General features: G+C 51.6%; 1 protein-coding gene across 1 annotated transcript; it reads left to right on the forward strand.

Moving 5' to 3' along the window:
- Positions 1 to 1,402: 1,402 nt before the first annotated feature.
- Positions 1,403 to 2,335, forward strand: LOC310920900 (olfactory receptor 14J1-like; the record flags this gene model as incomplete). Its single annotated transcript, XM_083880962.1, has 1 exon — positions 1,403 to 2,335. One exon carries the CDS (start codon positions 1,403 to 1,405, stop codon positions 2,333 to 2,335), a length of 933 nt encoding a protein of 310 aa, XP_083737088.1.
- Between the last annotated feature and the right edge of the window lie 12,632 nt (positions 2,336 to 14,967).

Genomic DNA, 14,967 nt, shown 5'->3' on the forward strand with positions numbered 1-14,967 from the left:
CTCAGAGATTCCAAGGCAAAAGGAAAACCCAAAGTCCTTTGAAATGCCTGTCACCACTGCCTGCAGTTCTCTGCTCTGCCTGGGGCCTGGGGACACTTTCTCTGTCCTGTCCCTCAGTGGGACCCATTAAAACTTCCAGAAACTTTGAAGTTGGATTCTGACTTGGAGTTCTTGAGCAGTTTCATCATCTCCCTCTAATGTTCAGGGCCTCATCACAAAGCCCCAAGAGGCTCATAAAAGTCCTTGTGCTGTGTCTGTGCTGCTGAGCTGGGCCGGGCTCCTGGCACAGAGGCAGCTCCTGGCAACCAAGAAGAGCTTCAAATACACATTTCTCTTGATGAGCAGCTCTTCTCCCAGCCCAGCAGGGCTGGGGCACTGCCTGCAGCCACCCCGGGCACAGCACACAGGCACAGAGAATTTCAGTCACTCAGGGCTGGGAAGGGGCTGACAAGTGCCTGGGGGAGAATCACTCCCAGCCCTTGGCACAGGAACCTCTGGCTGCAGGACAATGCAGCTGCAGCTCCTGCAGTCCTCTCCTAAAGCTGGAACATCCCAATGCCTTCAGACTCTGTGAGTACATTCTCTGCTTCTCTCCTGTGTAGAGCAGCCAGGGGTGCCCAGGGCTGTCCTGCAGAGCAGGGTCCTGCAGCCCAGGGCGCTGTGCTGGGGCAGGGACTCTGCTGCGTGCAAGGGACAGCTCTCAGCCAGCCCTGGGAGCTGCTCCCAGCACTGGGAGACAAGATCTGCGAGGAAGGAGACATAGCTGGTGAGTTGTGGAAGTGTTCTTCTTGTGTGGTGAGAATGCTGCATTGTTGTGGATGACTCCCAACATGGCATTTAACTGCAGAACATTTCCAAGGAGATTATCCGGAGAGCACAGTGAGACAAGGGCTGCATAAATGAGGAAATCCTGCTTTATTAATCTACTGCTCTGTGTTGCCTGCATGAGAAATTGCACATAAACATTAATCTCTATGTTCAGGTTGAAAAAAAAAACCAAAAATTTTGTCTCAGATCTTACTAAACCCGGCAGTGACAGAAATCAGCACAGGGCCCCTTGCAGGAAGCACCAGAATCACTTTTCCAGCCTCCTCAGGGTTGCTCTGAGGTTGCCATCAGAGCCTGCAGAGCCAGAGCTGCCCCTGGGCAGTGCCTGAGCTGGGAGGGCTCTGCAGGGCAGAGCTGAGCCCCCAGGGCTGGGCTGGGCTCTGGCAGCACTGGCAGGGCCCGGCCCTGGGCACAGGGAAGCAGCTGCAGGCAGGGACAGCTCCAGGCAGCAGAGCCCTGGGCAGGCAGTGGGGGGAAAGTGCCACCAAGCTGGGCTGGGATATTGAAAGTCCTCTCCAAACTGAACTATTCCATGATTACTCTTTTTACAGATCCCCATGCCCAGACACCGCAAATGTCCAACAGCAGCTCCATCAGCCACTTCCTCCTGCTGGCATTGGCAGACACGAGGCAGCTGCAGCTCCTGCACTTCTGCCTCTTCCTGGGCATCTCCCTGGCTGCCTTCCTGGCCAACGGCCTCGTCATCAGCACCGCAGCCTGCGGCCACCACCTGCACAGCCCCATGTTCTTCTTCCTGCTCCACCTGGCCCTCAGTGACCTGGGCTGCATCTGCACCACTGTCCCCAAAGCCATGCACAATTCCCTCTGGGACACCAGGAACATCTCCTACACAGGATGTGCTGCACAGCTCTTTTTCTTTCTGTTCTTTATCACAGCAGAATTTTATCTCCTGACCATCATGTGCTACGACCGCTACGTGTCCATCTGCAAACCCCTGCACTACGGGACCCTCCTGGGCAGCAGAGCTTGTGCCCACATGGCAGCAGCTGCCTGGGCCAGTGCCTTTCTCAATGCTCTCCTGCAAACAGCCAATACATTTTCCCTGCCCCTGTGCCACGGCAATGCCCTGGGCCAGTTCTTCTGTGAAATCCCCCAGATCCTCAAGCTCTCCTGCTCACACTCTAACCTCAGGAAACTTGGGTTCATTGCAGTTAGTGCCTATTTAGCACTTGGCTGTTTTGTGTTCATTGTTTTCTCCTATGTGCAGATCTTCAGGGCTGTGCTGAGGATCCCCTCAGAGCAGGGACGGCACAAAGCCTTTTCCACCTGCCTCCCTCACCTGGCTGTGGTCTCCCTGTTTGTCAGCACTGCCCTGTTTGCCTACCTGAAGCCGCCCTCCAACTCCTTCCCATCCCTGGATCTGGCCCTGTCAGTTCTGTACTCGGTGGTGCCTCCAGCCCTGAACCCCCTCATCTACAGCCTGAGGAACCAGGAGCTCAAGGCTGCAGTGTGGAAACTGATGACTCGATGGTTTCAGAAACAGTAAACTGCTGGACTATTTCTGCAAATCACTTGTAATATAAAAGTCTTCTTTGATAATTCTTGTTGATTTCATTTTGGAGGTCCTTTTTCTTTTATTTACTTCATAATTCTTACCCAGAAAGAAATGTCACTGTTTGTGCCATTTCTCATTTTATTTCTCTCCACCTTCTCTGTGGCCACAGACTGTGTCAATGAGGAGCTGCACTCTTGCTGGTTTTAAAGGAACTCAAGGATCTCCCAGCCAAGTTTTTTTTGGAGATGCCCCTTTTGTTCCCTTCTCTGCAGCTGCAGCAGCAATGTCTGTGTGCAGAGCTGGGGGCAGATCAGGGCTGGCACAGCAGCTGTGCCCAGGAGCAGCAGCCCTTGGTGCTGCCAGTGCTGCTCCCATGGCCCTGCCCCGCTGCCCTCCTGGCCCTGGTGTTGCTGTAGGGCCTGAGGGCTCTCGGGGCCGGGCACAGGGCTGGGGGTGGCAGTGCTGGGGCTGCAGCAGGGACAGGCCATGGGCACTGCTGGGGCAGCGCTGACACCTCAGGGCAGGGCCTGGGGGCTCCAGGCTCCTTGCCCAGGCTCTCTCCAGAACACGCCCAGGCCAATGCTCAGCACAGAAAAGCCCCGGGAGCAGCCCCAGGCTGGCCCTGGGAAGGCTGGGGGCAAACAGCAGGGCTGGGGCTCTGCAGGGGCCCTGGGGGAGACGGGAAGGAGCAGCAGAGCAGGGGCTGATCCATCCCCACTGCGCTGGACACCCCAGGGCAGCGTCCCAGAGCGTCCTCATGCACCTGCCAACAACATCCCCCCTGGGCAGCCCTGGCCTCTCCCCCAGCTCACACAGGGGCCGCATCCTTGCAGGCACAGACACGGCAGCACTGCCTCAGGAGCCCCTGTTTGCACTGCCCAGAGCAGGCCTCAGCACCCCCATGCTGTTGGGGTGGGGAGATGAACCTGAGGGAGCACAAATGCCATCAGCCCCTGGAGCCAGCAAGGGCTGGGCCACAGCAGGGAAACCACTCAGCTTTGGCGTGGCCTCTCAAGTCACACAGAGAGTTTGTTCCCATCAGCTCTGAGTTTCCTGCGCCACTGCAGACGTTGTTGCTCAGAGCCAGGGCTGCCTGGCAGCCACCCTCAAACTGCCCTCAACATTTCCTTTGCTTCACCGTGGCTTTCTTTACTCCTCCTGCTACATATTTCTTCCTCTTGCCCACCCCTGTTCCCTCCTCTGCAAACAGCCCATCCCTGGTTGCCCTTTCCTCTCTGGCCCCACTCCCCATTGCAGTTCCTGAGTTGGCACCGTGGGAACGTCCCTTGGGGAGCAGGATCATCCTCCAAGGGCTTCAGGAATTGTCAGCAGGCTCCTGCAGTGCCTGGGGCTGCTCCCTTGCCAGAGGCCCCCCAGGCCAGGGGGGCACATCTGGGCTGCTGTGTCTGGCTGTGGGGCTCCTGTTGTGGGCCATGAGGAGGAGCTGCAGAGGCTCTGCAGGACTGACAGGAAGGGCTTTGGGGCTCTCAGGAGAAGCTGAGGGACCTACTGCACCTTCTGAAGAGGAGGCCCAGGCCTCATCCTGACACTGCTGCAAGGCTGCTTTCAGAGAATCACACAATCTGCAAGGCTGGAAATGACCTTGGACATCATCAAGTCCAAGCTGTGCCCTGACACTGCCTTGTCTCCCCTGAGCCTCCTCTTGTCCAGGAGAAACAAGCCCAGCTCCCTCAGCTGCTCCTCACAGGACTTGTGTTCCAGAGCCCTCCCCAGCCTTGTTCCCTTCTCTGGACACGCTCCAGCCTTTCCATGTTGTTCCTAAATTGGGGGGCCCAGAACTGGACACAGCACTCGAGGTGCTGCCTCAAGCAGTGCCCAGCACAGGGGAAGAATCTCTGCCCTGCTCCTGCTGGCCACACTGTTCCTGATCCATAGGAGTGCCAGGGCTTGGATGAGGGACATGGTGGGCAGGGCCTGGGGACAAAGTTTAATTTATTTCAGCCATGAAGGGTGTCTTGGGCTTTCTAACAAAACCAACAAACAAACAAACAGACAAACAAACAAGTTTATTCTATTCCATCTTTTGGAACCTGTCTGGGGGAGGTGTTTTTTCTTTATCTGTTGATCTCCAGGAGGGAGGGTGCAAGTGCCTTTCTGATAACAAGCCAGCTGTTAAAACCGGGTGGGGCATTGATTCTTATCTCTGTTCACCCTCCCATTATCTCCATGGGGATCTCTTCTGTTAATGGGCCATTACAGCTCAGCAATGACATTTTAAAAATATTTGGGGGATATTTTTCAGATATTTTGGTAACAGTGTAGGGATATTTGGGAATAGTTTGGGAATGTTCTTGGGGATATTTTGGGGACATTTTGAGAAGATTCTGGAAATATTTTAGGAACATTTTGGAGACATTTTAGAAACGTTCTGTGAATATTTTGAGGGGAATTAGGAATGTTTGGGGCATATTTTGATCAAGTTGTTGGCATATTTCTGGGACATTTTGGCAGTGTTTTGGGAACATTGCAGAAATATTTTGGTAACATCTGGGAGATATTTCATGGATATTTTGGGGATATTTTGGTTTTAAGAAGATTCTGGGAAAATTTGGGGAATATTTCAGGGATATTTCAGAAGCAGTCCATGCACATCACTGGGAATTTTTGGGGAACATTTTTAGGACATTATCGAAATACTCCGTGAACACTTTTGGGAATTTTTGGGAACATTTAATCAATTTCAGAAACAATCCCTGCACGTATTTCAGAATATTTTTTGGGAATGTTTCAGGGGATTTTAAAAACATGCCATGCACATTTTTGGGAATATTCTGGGGACATCTTGGGGAATTACAGAAACATTCCCCACACATTTTTTGAATTTTTTTGGGAATCTTTCAGGGACATTTTACACACCCTCCCCACAGATTTTTGGGAACCTGGGTACCTGGATTCAAAGGAAACAGTGCAATTCAACTACCTACAGGTACTAAACAGAGCTGTGGGGTTTTAATTGTGGGAAACCGTGATGGCAGGAATAAGATCTTTCTTACATGAAAGGAGAAGGAAAACTATACTGTTTAAAAAATGCTGATGAGTACTTTGAAAGATCAAGGTCTAAGTCACTGTGGCATTTGACACCTTTATCATAGCTATATCCCCTTTAGAGAATCTGGAAAATCTTTGAGGCTGATTATGAGCTGTGATATATTCATCTGAAATACACTGTTCAGATGTTTAACACAGATAAAAAACTGATAAAAGTCATGTAATGAAAATAATATTGAAGAAGAAAACTGCAAAATCATCAGAGACAAGCATATGCCCCTGCAGAAGACTGACAAAGTTCTCAAAGGTAAAAAACTTTACTGACATGGGAAGAAATAAAAGCCAACTTAAGTCAATTTTACACTCTTGAATGGTTCAAATTCAAACTTCAGAGTATAGGTTGGAAAATCGACCAAGAAAGTCTGCTCTGGTAAAACTCCTGGAGTTCAACAAGCACCTAGAGACTTTCAGCAATCCATCCACATGTTTTAAAAACCAATCCACAGGGACTGAGAAATCCAGAGACAAGTCTGTTCCAGTGTCTTTGCAGCCTTTGCTGGGAAATCCATGGCCAGCCCCAAGGCCCTGCAAGACCCAGTTATCAACCATCTAAAATTCACACCCTCAACTTGCAGCTGCTCATTTCCCCAGGAACTGAGTTCATTTCTCTTCAGTGCATGCACAGATAGTCATGGCAATGAAGCATTAAAGAGAAGAATATCTGCCAAGGACAGTCAGACAAGTCAAAACCACTGCAGAATTCCAGCACTACAATACTACAACATTCGTATTTTTAATAGCCCTAGTAAAGAACTGCTATATCTATCCCCAAAATCCTTGCCTAACACCCTTTTAATTGCAAATTTAAAATAATTTGTAAAAAGGGGAGAAGGGGCTTACATTCCAAGGGAGACTCCAGTCTTCCTTGGCAGATACCTGTCTATTCAAACCAAAACAGAGCCCAAGTTCCCTGAAGTAGGAGTTGGATATTATTGGAGGTTTGGTTTGATCCTCTTTTAATTACAGATTTTTTTTCTCCATAAATTGCTAGGAGACTAAGTACTGAGTGATTCTGGGTGCTTGACCAAAATATAGAGGTGGCCAAAAGTCAGGAGGGGGAGATAACGTGAGTTTTGGGGCAGGAAAAAGGACAGGGCTGGGGGCAGCTTCTCTCTCTTGCTCTCGGTGTCGGGGAGAGGACAGCCAGGCTGCTGCTTGCTGTGGGAGGAGTTTGCTGCCACCACCAAAGTGCAGTCCTGTGAAATCTGCCAACCCCTGCTCATGTGCCCAGGAATTCTGAGCTCGTCTCCCCCTGCCCTGCTGGCCCAGCCCCATCCCGCTGCTGCCGTTTCTTCGGCGCTGCCTTGAGGCTTTTTGCTGCTCTGTGACCCCACACTGCCCTGCCCTGCTGGGACATCCCTGCCATTCCAGCTGCCACTGCACAGCTTCTGATCCCATCCACCAGCCCGGGATTTTTTCCACTCTTCCAGCTTGGTGCTCTCAGGGTCCCAAGAGATTGGACTGCCCCGGGCTTGGTGAAACAATGCCTCCCAAGGTTCCTGGTTGTGTTTGCTATTAATGCTGCAGTTGTTGTTGTTTGTTTGCCTTGTCATATATACTAGTAAGGAACTGTTCTTCTTAACCTCATCCCACTGCCTGAAAGCCCCTTTCCTTCTCTAAATGATAATAATTTGGAGGGAGGGGGTTTGAATTCTCCATTTCTAGGGAGGCCCTGCCCCTCCCTAGCAGATCCCTGTCTTTCAAACAAAGATAGCCTTTCATGTGTCCTCAGTACTCCTAGCATGCATCCTTGTAATTCCTTCAATCTGCTCATTTAGCACAGTCCTGGTGTTCTGTTAGGCCAGGAGACCTGTTAGAAATATCTGTGTAGTTCTTGGCTTTCACACTTATATCTTGGCTTTTGCAAATGATTTTGACACTGTGGAGTTTGTAATCTCTTTTAAACTGCTTTGGATATAGTCTAATTTGTCACCCTTTAGCAGTTAATACCCCAATCCCTGTGGAAATTGCATATTTCAGTGTGATAAATGTATTATAGTTTATGGTAGTGCAAAATATTGAAATAGAGTATATTATAAAACTATAAATATATAATATAAACACAATCATAATAAATATAAATATAAATATAAATATAAATATAAATATAAATATAAATATAAATATAAACAACAACATAGATATACTATTTAATAGACTATATAAATATTAAAAAATTAAAATGTGCTAATTATCTTTGCAGAAGTGACTATGGTTGGGAAATAATGACTGATGCCTGTATTTCTGTAACTGGCTGACAATAGTGAAATGGCTAATGTTGATTGAGAGAAAAACGTTGGCTAAAATGTCTGGATGATAAAATAACATTGAAAAAAACCCCAGGCAAATAACACAGGAAGGGCCAGGAGGAATCCACAATCGACCCTTTGGCCATCAATAACTGCCAAACCACAGACCAGGTGGCCTCAAAAGGAAATAAAACACAAAAGTCTCAAAATCACATCTGAATTATGGCACATATTTTAGGAAGATGAGGTCAGGGGTCAAACGAAGCTAAAGAATTCCCAGAAAATGTGCACTCAAAGGAATGTTTAAACGTGTGTAGTCTTCATGAATATGCATTTGACCAATAGTCTTTGGTTGCAATGCAAGATGGAACCAAAAGTTTGTATTCCATTCCTATCTGTTCAAACCAGGTGGGGCAGTGTTCTTTATCTCTTCCATGGCCCATCCTTCACAACTCCAGGGATTATCTTCTGGTAATGGCCCAGCTGTTAAAACCAGGTGGGGCAGTGTTCTTTATCTTTTCCACAAGCCATCCTCCCTCCAGGGGCTTATCTTCTGTTAATGGGCCATTGATGTTCACTACATGACTGATAAAAGTAAATCATCTCATTGTGAGATGCTCCTCCCACAGGGAGGAGCCAAGCATTCCTACCTGGATATAATCTGACATTCACCACACAAAAGGTAGCCTGTTTCCAGTGGATTCCCAGAGGAGGACCAGACCCATCTGCACCACCACTGGACTTTCCGAGGAAAACTACACCCTTCTACAAAATCACTGCTTCAAGAAAAGCACATCTGTCACTCCAGGAGGACTGCAGCCACCAACACCCTGACTAACTGGGTGTCAGGTTGTATTCTGACTCTGTCAGTGTTTTTTTCTTTTTGTTTTCGACTGCATTTTTAGTTTAACATTTTACTTTAGCCTGCGATGAAGAGGAAGATGGCCCAGGATATCCAGGCAGGTGAGGAGGAAGTCAGTGCCCCTTTCCCCCTCTCTCCTGCTCCATCTCCCAGCCCAGCACGGCCCCCGGCTGCAGGACAGCCCTGCTGCCAACACCGTCCTGCTGGAGATGGACTGAGGGGATCTCCTTCCCCTTCCCTCTGGCACGGAGGCAAATCCCATCCTCTCCTTGTCCTTCCTCCCCCAGACAAGAAGCTGAGGATGGAGACCAGGGAGGACAAATCCCTGTGGGAGAACTTCGTGGAAGAGGCCATTTTGAGTGGCTCCACAGCGCAGGAATCCAACAGGGAGGAAAAGCCCCAGAGATCCCAAAGGGGGAAGGTCTGCAGACCCCTCTCAGGATGCTCTGAGGAGGAAAGGTCTACCCTGTGCCAGGAAGGTGGACCGAGCTTCAGCCGAGGCTCTGAGCTGGTGGTCCCTGAGCAGCTTCTTGATGGGGAGAAGCCCCACAAGTGCTTGGAGTGTGGGAAGAGCTTCAGCTGCAGGTCCCAACTGATCAGACACCAGCGGATCCACACTGGGGAGAGGCCCTACGAGTGTCCCCAGTGTGGGAAGAGGTTTCATACCAGCTCAGATCTCATCAAGCATCAGCGGATTCACAGAGAGGAGAGGCCCTTCCACTGCCCCAACTGCAGGAAGGGCTTCAAGCACAACTCCACCCTCATCAGGCACCGGCGCATCCACACTGGGGAAAGGCCCCACGAGTGTGGGGAATGTGGGATGAGCTTCACCCAGAGCTCCAACCTGATCCGCCACCAGAGGATCCACACCAGGGAACGACCCTACAAGTGTGAGCAATGTGGGAAGAGCTTCAGCCAGAGCTCTGTCTTGATCCGCCACCAGAACATCCACGCTGAGGAAAGGCCATACAAGTGTGGGGAATGTGGGAAGGGCTTCAACCAGAGGTCCCAACTGATCATCCACCAAATGAACCACACTGGGGAGAGGCCCTATGAGTGTTCTGAGTGTGGGAAGAGGTTTCAGACCAGCTCCAATCTCCTTTCTCACCAGCGGATTCACAGAGAGGAGAGGCCCTTCCGCTGCCCCGACTGCGGGAAGGGCTTCAAGCACAACTCCCACCTCATCAGACACCGGCGCATCCACAAGAGAGACAAATTCTACAAGTGTCATGAGGTTTCAGACCAGCTCCTATCTCATCAAGCACCAGTGGATTCATAGAGAGGAGAGGCTCTTTTTGTGCCTGAACTGCAGGAAGGGCTTCAAGCACAACTCCACTCTCATCAGGCACCGGCGCAACCACACTGGGGACAGGCCCCACCAGTGTGGGGAATGTGGGATGAGCTTCGGCCAGAGCTCTAACCTGATCTCCCACCAGAGGATCCAAACCAGGGATTGGCCCTACAAGAGTCCTGCTTGTGGGAAGAGCTTGTCCAGGAGCTCTCACTTTAACAGAGACCAATGGAGGCACTGGTAAGAGAAGCCCTGTGAGTGCCCTGATTGTGCGAAGAGTTTCCTGCACTTCTCCAACTCCACCTCCCATTGGTGCACCCACATTGGGCAGACCCCTGGTGATTCACGTTCCCTGTGACCTGCGCTGGTGAGACACTGGGCGGGTGGTCTTTTTGTTTGGTTTTCCCTAATACTATTTTGATTAATGTTCATTCCTTTAAAATATATAATATTTTGGTAAAAATCAATAAACTCATAAAAGGCATCTAAAGCCTCACTTTTTACTAGTGTTTCCAGGGAATCTGGGATTCAGGGAGATACTCAGGAGCATTTAGGGGTTTGGGGGGTATGTGGTGTAATTTTCTCAATGTCTTTGTACTCAAAGAGACGAGAGGGTTCGATCTGTCACCTCAAAACTACTCAGTGCCACTGGAAACTTAATCCCACCCCAAAATTACTTCTAAAATTGATTCCACAGACCCTCAGGGTGGAATGTGATTGGAAGGGGATTGGGTGAAGTGGAATGCAAATCAGGAGGGATGAGGTGAGCATTGGGTGGAGCAGGATGGGTGGGAGGGGGTTTGGGAGGTGTGAAACAGGGGAATAGGGTTTGGGAAGGGGGTCTTGATGTGAAGCAGGGGTGGGATGAGTTGGTGTTGGGACTGGGGAGGTGGGGTGGGGTCTGGATTGAGACAGGCCAAGTTTGGGGATAATGAAAGGAAGGGGAGCCAATTACTGAGTGAGTTTTTGGATATTTCACGTTCCTGAAGAGATTTTGTGGTATCCCATGTTTCTGAGGCAGTTTTAGGGCACTCCCCAGCTTTTGGGGGTTTCCTGAGAGCAGCTCCCTGCACCCCATTGCCAGGGGTGGTTGCCTGGGGCACCAGCTCAGAGCTGCAGCCACAGTCCCTTGCCTCGGTGCTGGAGAGCAGAGAAATGATGAATGGCCCCAGACATCTCCAGGGTGTGTTTGGGGGCCGGGGCAAGTTCTGCATAGGTGGGGCGGTCCCTGCCCCAGCCCCAGCCACTGCAGCCTCTGCTCCAGCCCCAAAGGGGCTGCCAAGCCCCAGCACACCAAAAACCCCACCTGTGAGAGGGACCAGAACAGGTGAGGCTGTGACACGGGTGTGACACTGACACGTCCCATGTGCCCTGGAGCTCCCAGCAGCTGAGATGGTGCTGGATCCAAGGGGGACTGTGGATCTTCCCCTCTCTCTCTCTTTTCTCCTGACTTCCTCTTCTGAAAATCTGGAGAACTGTAAGTAGGACAGGTCAGAGTTTGCTCAATCAGTGCCTTGTGAAGTGATTTACTGGAATTCCGTGGTGCTTTAACATTTCCCAATTATTTCATTTTCTGAAGTTTGCAACTAAAAGTTTGCTCTCCACCCTCCTCAGAAGTTTGTTGTTTTCTCCCATGTGCCCCCTGAGGGGATCGAGGTACCTCAAGTCCCTTTCCAACAGTGGCCGAGCCAGCTTGGGGCACAGCAGCAGGAACTGCAGTGCTGAGCAAGGCCTGCCTTGGCTGGAGGGAGCAGAAAGGCCAAGCCCTGAGCCCAGGCCTGGCACAGCAGGGCCTGTCCCTCTCGGGTGCCTCGGGGCTCTTTGTGGGGCACTGGGATGGCAGGGGCAGCAAGGACAAATGTCATCAAACTGCAAGCCCTGCCAGCCTCCTCAGGGAGGGGCCAGGGAGGAGCAAAGTGCAGGCCCTGAAAGGAAAGTTCCTCCTGTGGGGCCTCCAGAGGCGCTGGCAGAGCCCAGGGGACAAAGGCCTGGGTGCCTGTGGCCCTGCCAGCCCTGCCCAGCCCTTGGCCATGTGTCCTGCAGGCTGTGCCCCCTGTGCGTGCTGCTGCTGTGCCCTGGCCGGCTGCACACGCCCATCTCGCTGTCCCCCCCAGCATTTCCCAGCCCAGCATTTCTGTGCCCTCCCTGGGCTCCCTGCACCCAGCGCTGCCGGCTCCTGGCACACAGAGCCAGGCCAGGAGCCCACCCTGCCAAGGGCCTTTGGAGCAGCCTGCTGCCTGCCATGGCTCCTGACCTCAGCAGCTGCTCCTGGGATGCTTCCATGGAACCCGAGCACAGCAACGCTGCTGGGCATTGGCCCTGCTCAGGCTCACACACTGTCAGGGCACATTCCCTGCCTGTAGGATTCGTGCCTGACCCAAGCCCTGCACTTGTGGCTCCAGCATTGCTTTCCAACCAGAACAGGGGAAGGCCAAATGTGTGTAGCTCATGGTATTTTACAGTGTCTAAAACTCGCTAAGCCATCGGTCTTAGGGGTGAGATCCATTTGGAATGAATGGGATGGAGAAGTAGGATAACATGGAAAAGGGGAGCATAGAAATCAATAGCAGAAAACATCTTGGATTATTTCTTTCCATTTTCATTTCACTTCTGGAAAGCTGTTTCAATTTTTCAGGAATTTTCTCCACAGTCCTGTCTGCTATTTTCAAGAACCTTTCCTGGAGAATGAGGTCAAACTTTTGTCACAAGATGTGGCACCAAATGCAGCTTCTCTTGGCTTTTCACACCATGAGTGCAGCACAAGTCTTGCAGCAAAGCAGGTCAAATATTTGGAGAACCTTACAACTTGTCCTTTTTTTTCCTGGTGGGCTGGGGAGTTGTGCCATTGGTGAGGTTTTCACTGTTACTGTTCTACCCTAAGAAAACATGACAGAGTATCTGGAGTTGTTAGAGAATGCAAGCCTGGCTGAATGTAGAGAAGGAATCTCCAGAGGCTGCAGCCAGGAGTGGAGAGTTGTGTGATAATCATTCCAAAATCCCCATGGATACCTGAAAAGGGATCTAGAACATGAAAATGGGCTGACAGAGAGAGATTGTTTCTGTGTTCAGTTTAGATGATTCTACATCTCATGCATTGATCCAAATCAAGAGCACAACCAGTTCATGATAAGCACCAGAACAAGCTGAACCAGTCCGAATAGACGCCTGAAAGAATCTGAAAAGGAGAAATGCAATAGAGAATGACTTGGTGGATTTTGTCTGGAAGAAGTGTCATTTTTTCTAATCATTTCTAATCCATTCCCTCTGCAGTTGTGTTTCTGAAAAAGACCGTTTTCATCCCAGATGCCTCATGAAATGAGAAGCCTGAGCTTGTGGAAGTGCCTGAAAGATGCCCTGTTCCTCTGCAGGGACACTCAGGCTGAAACAGGAGCCTGAGCCCTGTCTTGGGAAGGCTCCCGGGAGCTGGAATTGGTGGCATGCTGGGAGAGGAGGAGCAGGGGGAGAAGGATGGGCGCTGCCGTGTGGCAGGAGCAGGAGGTTTGGGCCGCAGGACATTCCGCCTGCGCCGCTGCCCCGCAATGGGCGGCCGTGCCCGGGGCTCTGGGCCTGGCCCCGCCTGCGCTGAGCTCCCGACACTGCAGGAGCTGCCCGGGCTGGGCTCAGGTTCCTGCTGGCCCTGGGCAGCAGGCTGGGCTCCAGCTGGGATCAGCAGCAGCTGCAAATACCTCTGCCCATCTCCACTTGCTGCTGCTGCTCGGAGGAAGCAATGAAGGGAGTCGAGGAGTTCTGGTTTCTCTTTCTCCTGGTGGATTATTTTCATTCTTTTTGACATTGCAGAGGCAATTTCTGTGATGGCCTCTGCCAGTTGATTCTATTTCAGCAGCAGCAGCAGCAGCAACAGGGCTGTGTTTGAGTGCTGCAAATGTGGCCTGTGTGGCTTGAATTCTCCTCAACTTTGTGCTCAGGGACTTGTGAACATTTGGAGATCTGCTACTCATGATGCCAGAGTTTCCTATCATAAAAGCACCTCTGGGTGACACTGATCAAAAAGGGTAATTGCAGTTTTACTGATAAAGTTCAAGTGGCCACCAGAAGAGGGGCAAGAGCAGCCATGATCTACAATTGCCAAGGCAAAGGCAGCAGCACCTCCTGCTGTCACCTCAGGGTGAGGAAAACAGTGCTGAAAACAGCGCTGGAAGCCGATCCTTTCTTTCTCTGCAGGCTGGGTCAGGGCAGCACAGGCGGGCCCTGAACAATCAGGGCTGTTGGTGGGTGATTGTTGCTCTAGTGCCGAATTGAGGTGGACAAAGGCCTTGGAAGGCGAGGCAGGAGCAGGTGGGAAGGGGCTGGCGCTGCTGCTGCTCCTGCCCGGGAGCCCCGGCTGGGCCGGGCCGGCGCCCGCTGCGCTGCGGCTCCTGCTGCTGCCAGAGCCGGGCGGGACTCAGGGACAGGGAATGGACACGGGGGGACACCAAAGGCCTGCGGGGCTGCGGGGATGTTGGCGCTGGGGCCAGCGCCAGCACAGAGCTTCAGCCGCAATGAACCCAGAGGGAAAGGCTGGGGAAAGGCTCCATTGCAGCCTTTCTTTCCTCAGGGCTGTGAAGGGACCGAAATGAAAGGAGAACAAGCAGGGCCCGACCCCTCCTCCTTTGGGAGGAGCCCCATGCCTGGGGCTGTGACGAGGGGCCATGAGGGGCTGTGAGGGGCCATGGAAGGATGTGAAGGGCTGTGAGAAACCGTGAGGGAGTGTAGGGGCTGTGAGGGAAAATGAGGAGCCATGAAGGGCTATGAGACTCCATGAGGAGCTTTGCGGGGCTGTGAGAGGTTGTGAAGGGCTGTGAGGGGCTGTGAGGGGCTGTGAGGGGCTGTGAGAGACCAAGAGGGGCTGTGAGGGCTGTGAGATGCCATGAAGAGCTTTGAGTGGAAATGAAGAGCCATGAAGGGCTGTGAGGGGCCATGAGGGGCCGTGAGGGGCTGTGAGGGGAATTGAGGGGCTCTGAGGTGCCAAGAAAGGTTGTGAAGGTCTGTGAGAAACTGTGAGGGAGTGTAGGGGCTGTGAGGGAAATCAGGAGCCATGAGGGGCTGTGAGAGACCAAGAGAGGCTGTGCAGGGCTGTGAGATGCCATGAAGAGCTTTGAGTGGAAATGAAGAGCCATGAAGGGCTGTGAGGGGCCATGAGGGGCCGTGAGGG

The sequence above is a fragment of the Zosterops lateralis genome, assembly GCF_965231275.1.
Source record: "Zosterops lateralis genome assembly, chromosome: 32".
NCBI classification, from domain to species: Eukaryota; Metazoa; Chordata; class Aves; order Passeriformes; family Zosteropidae; genus Zosterops; species Zosterops lateralis.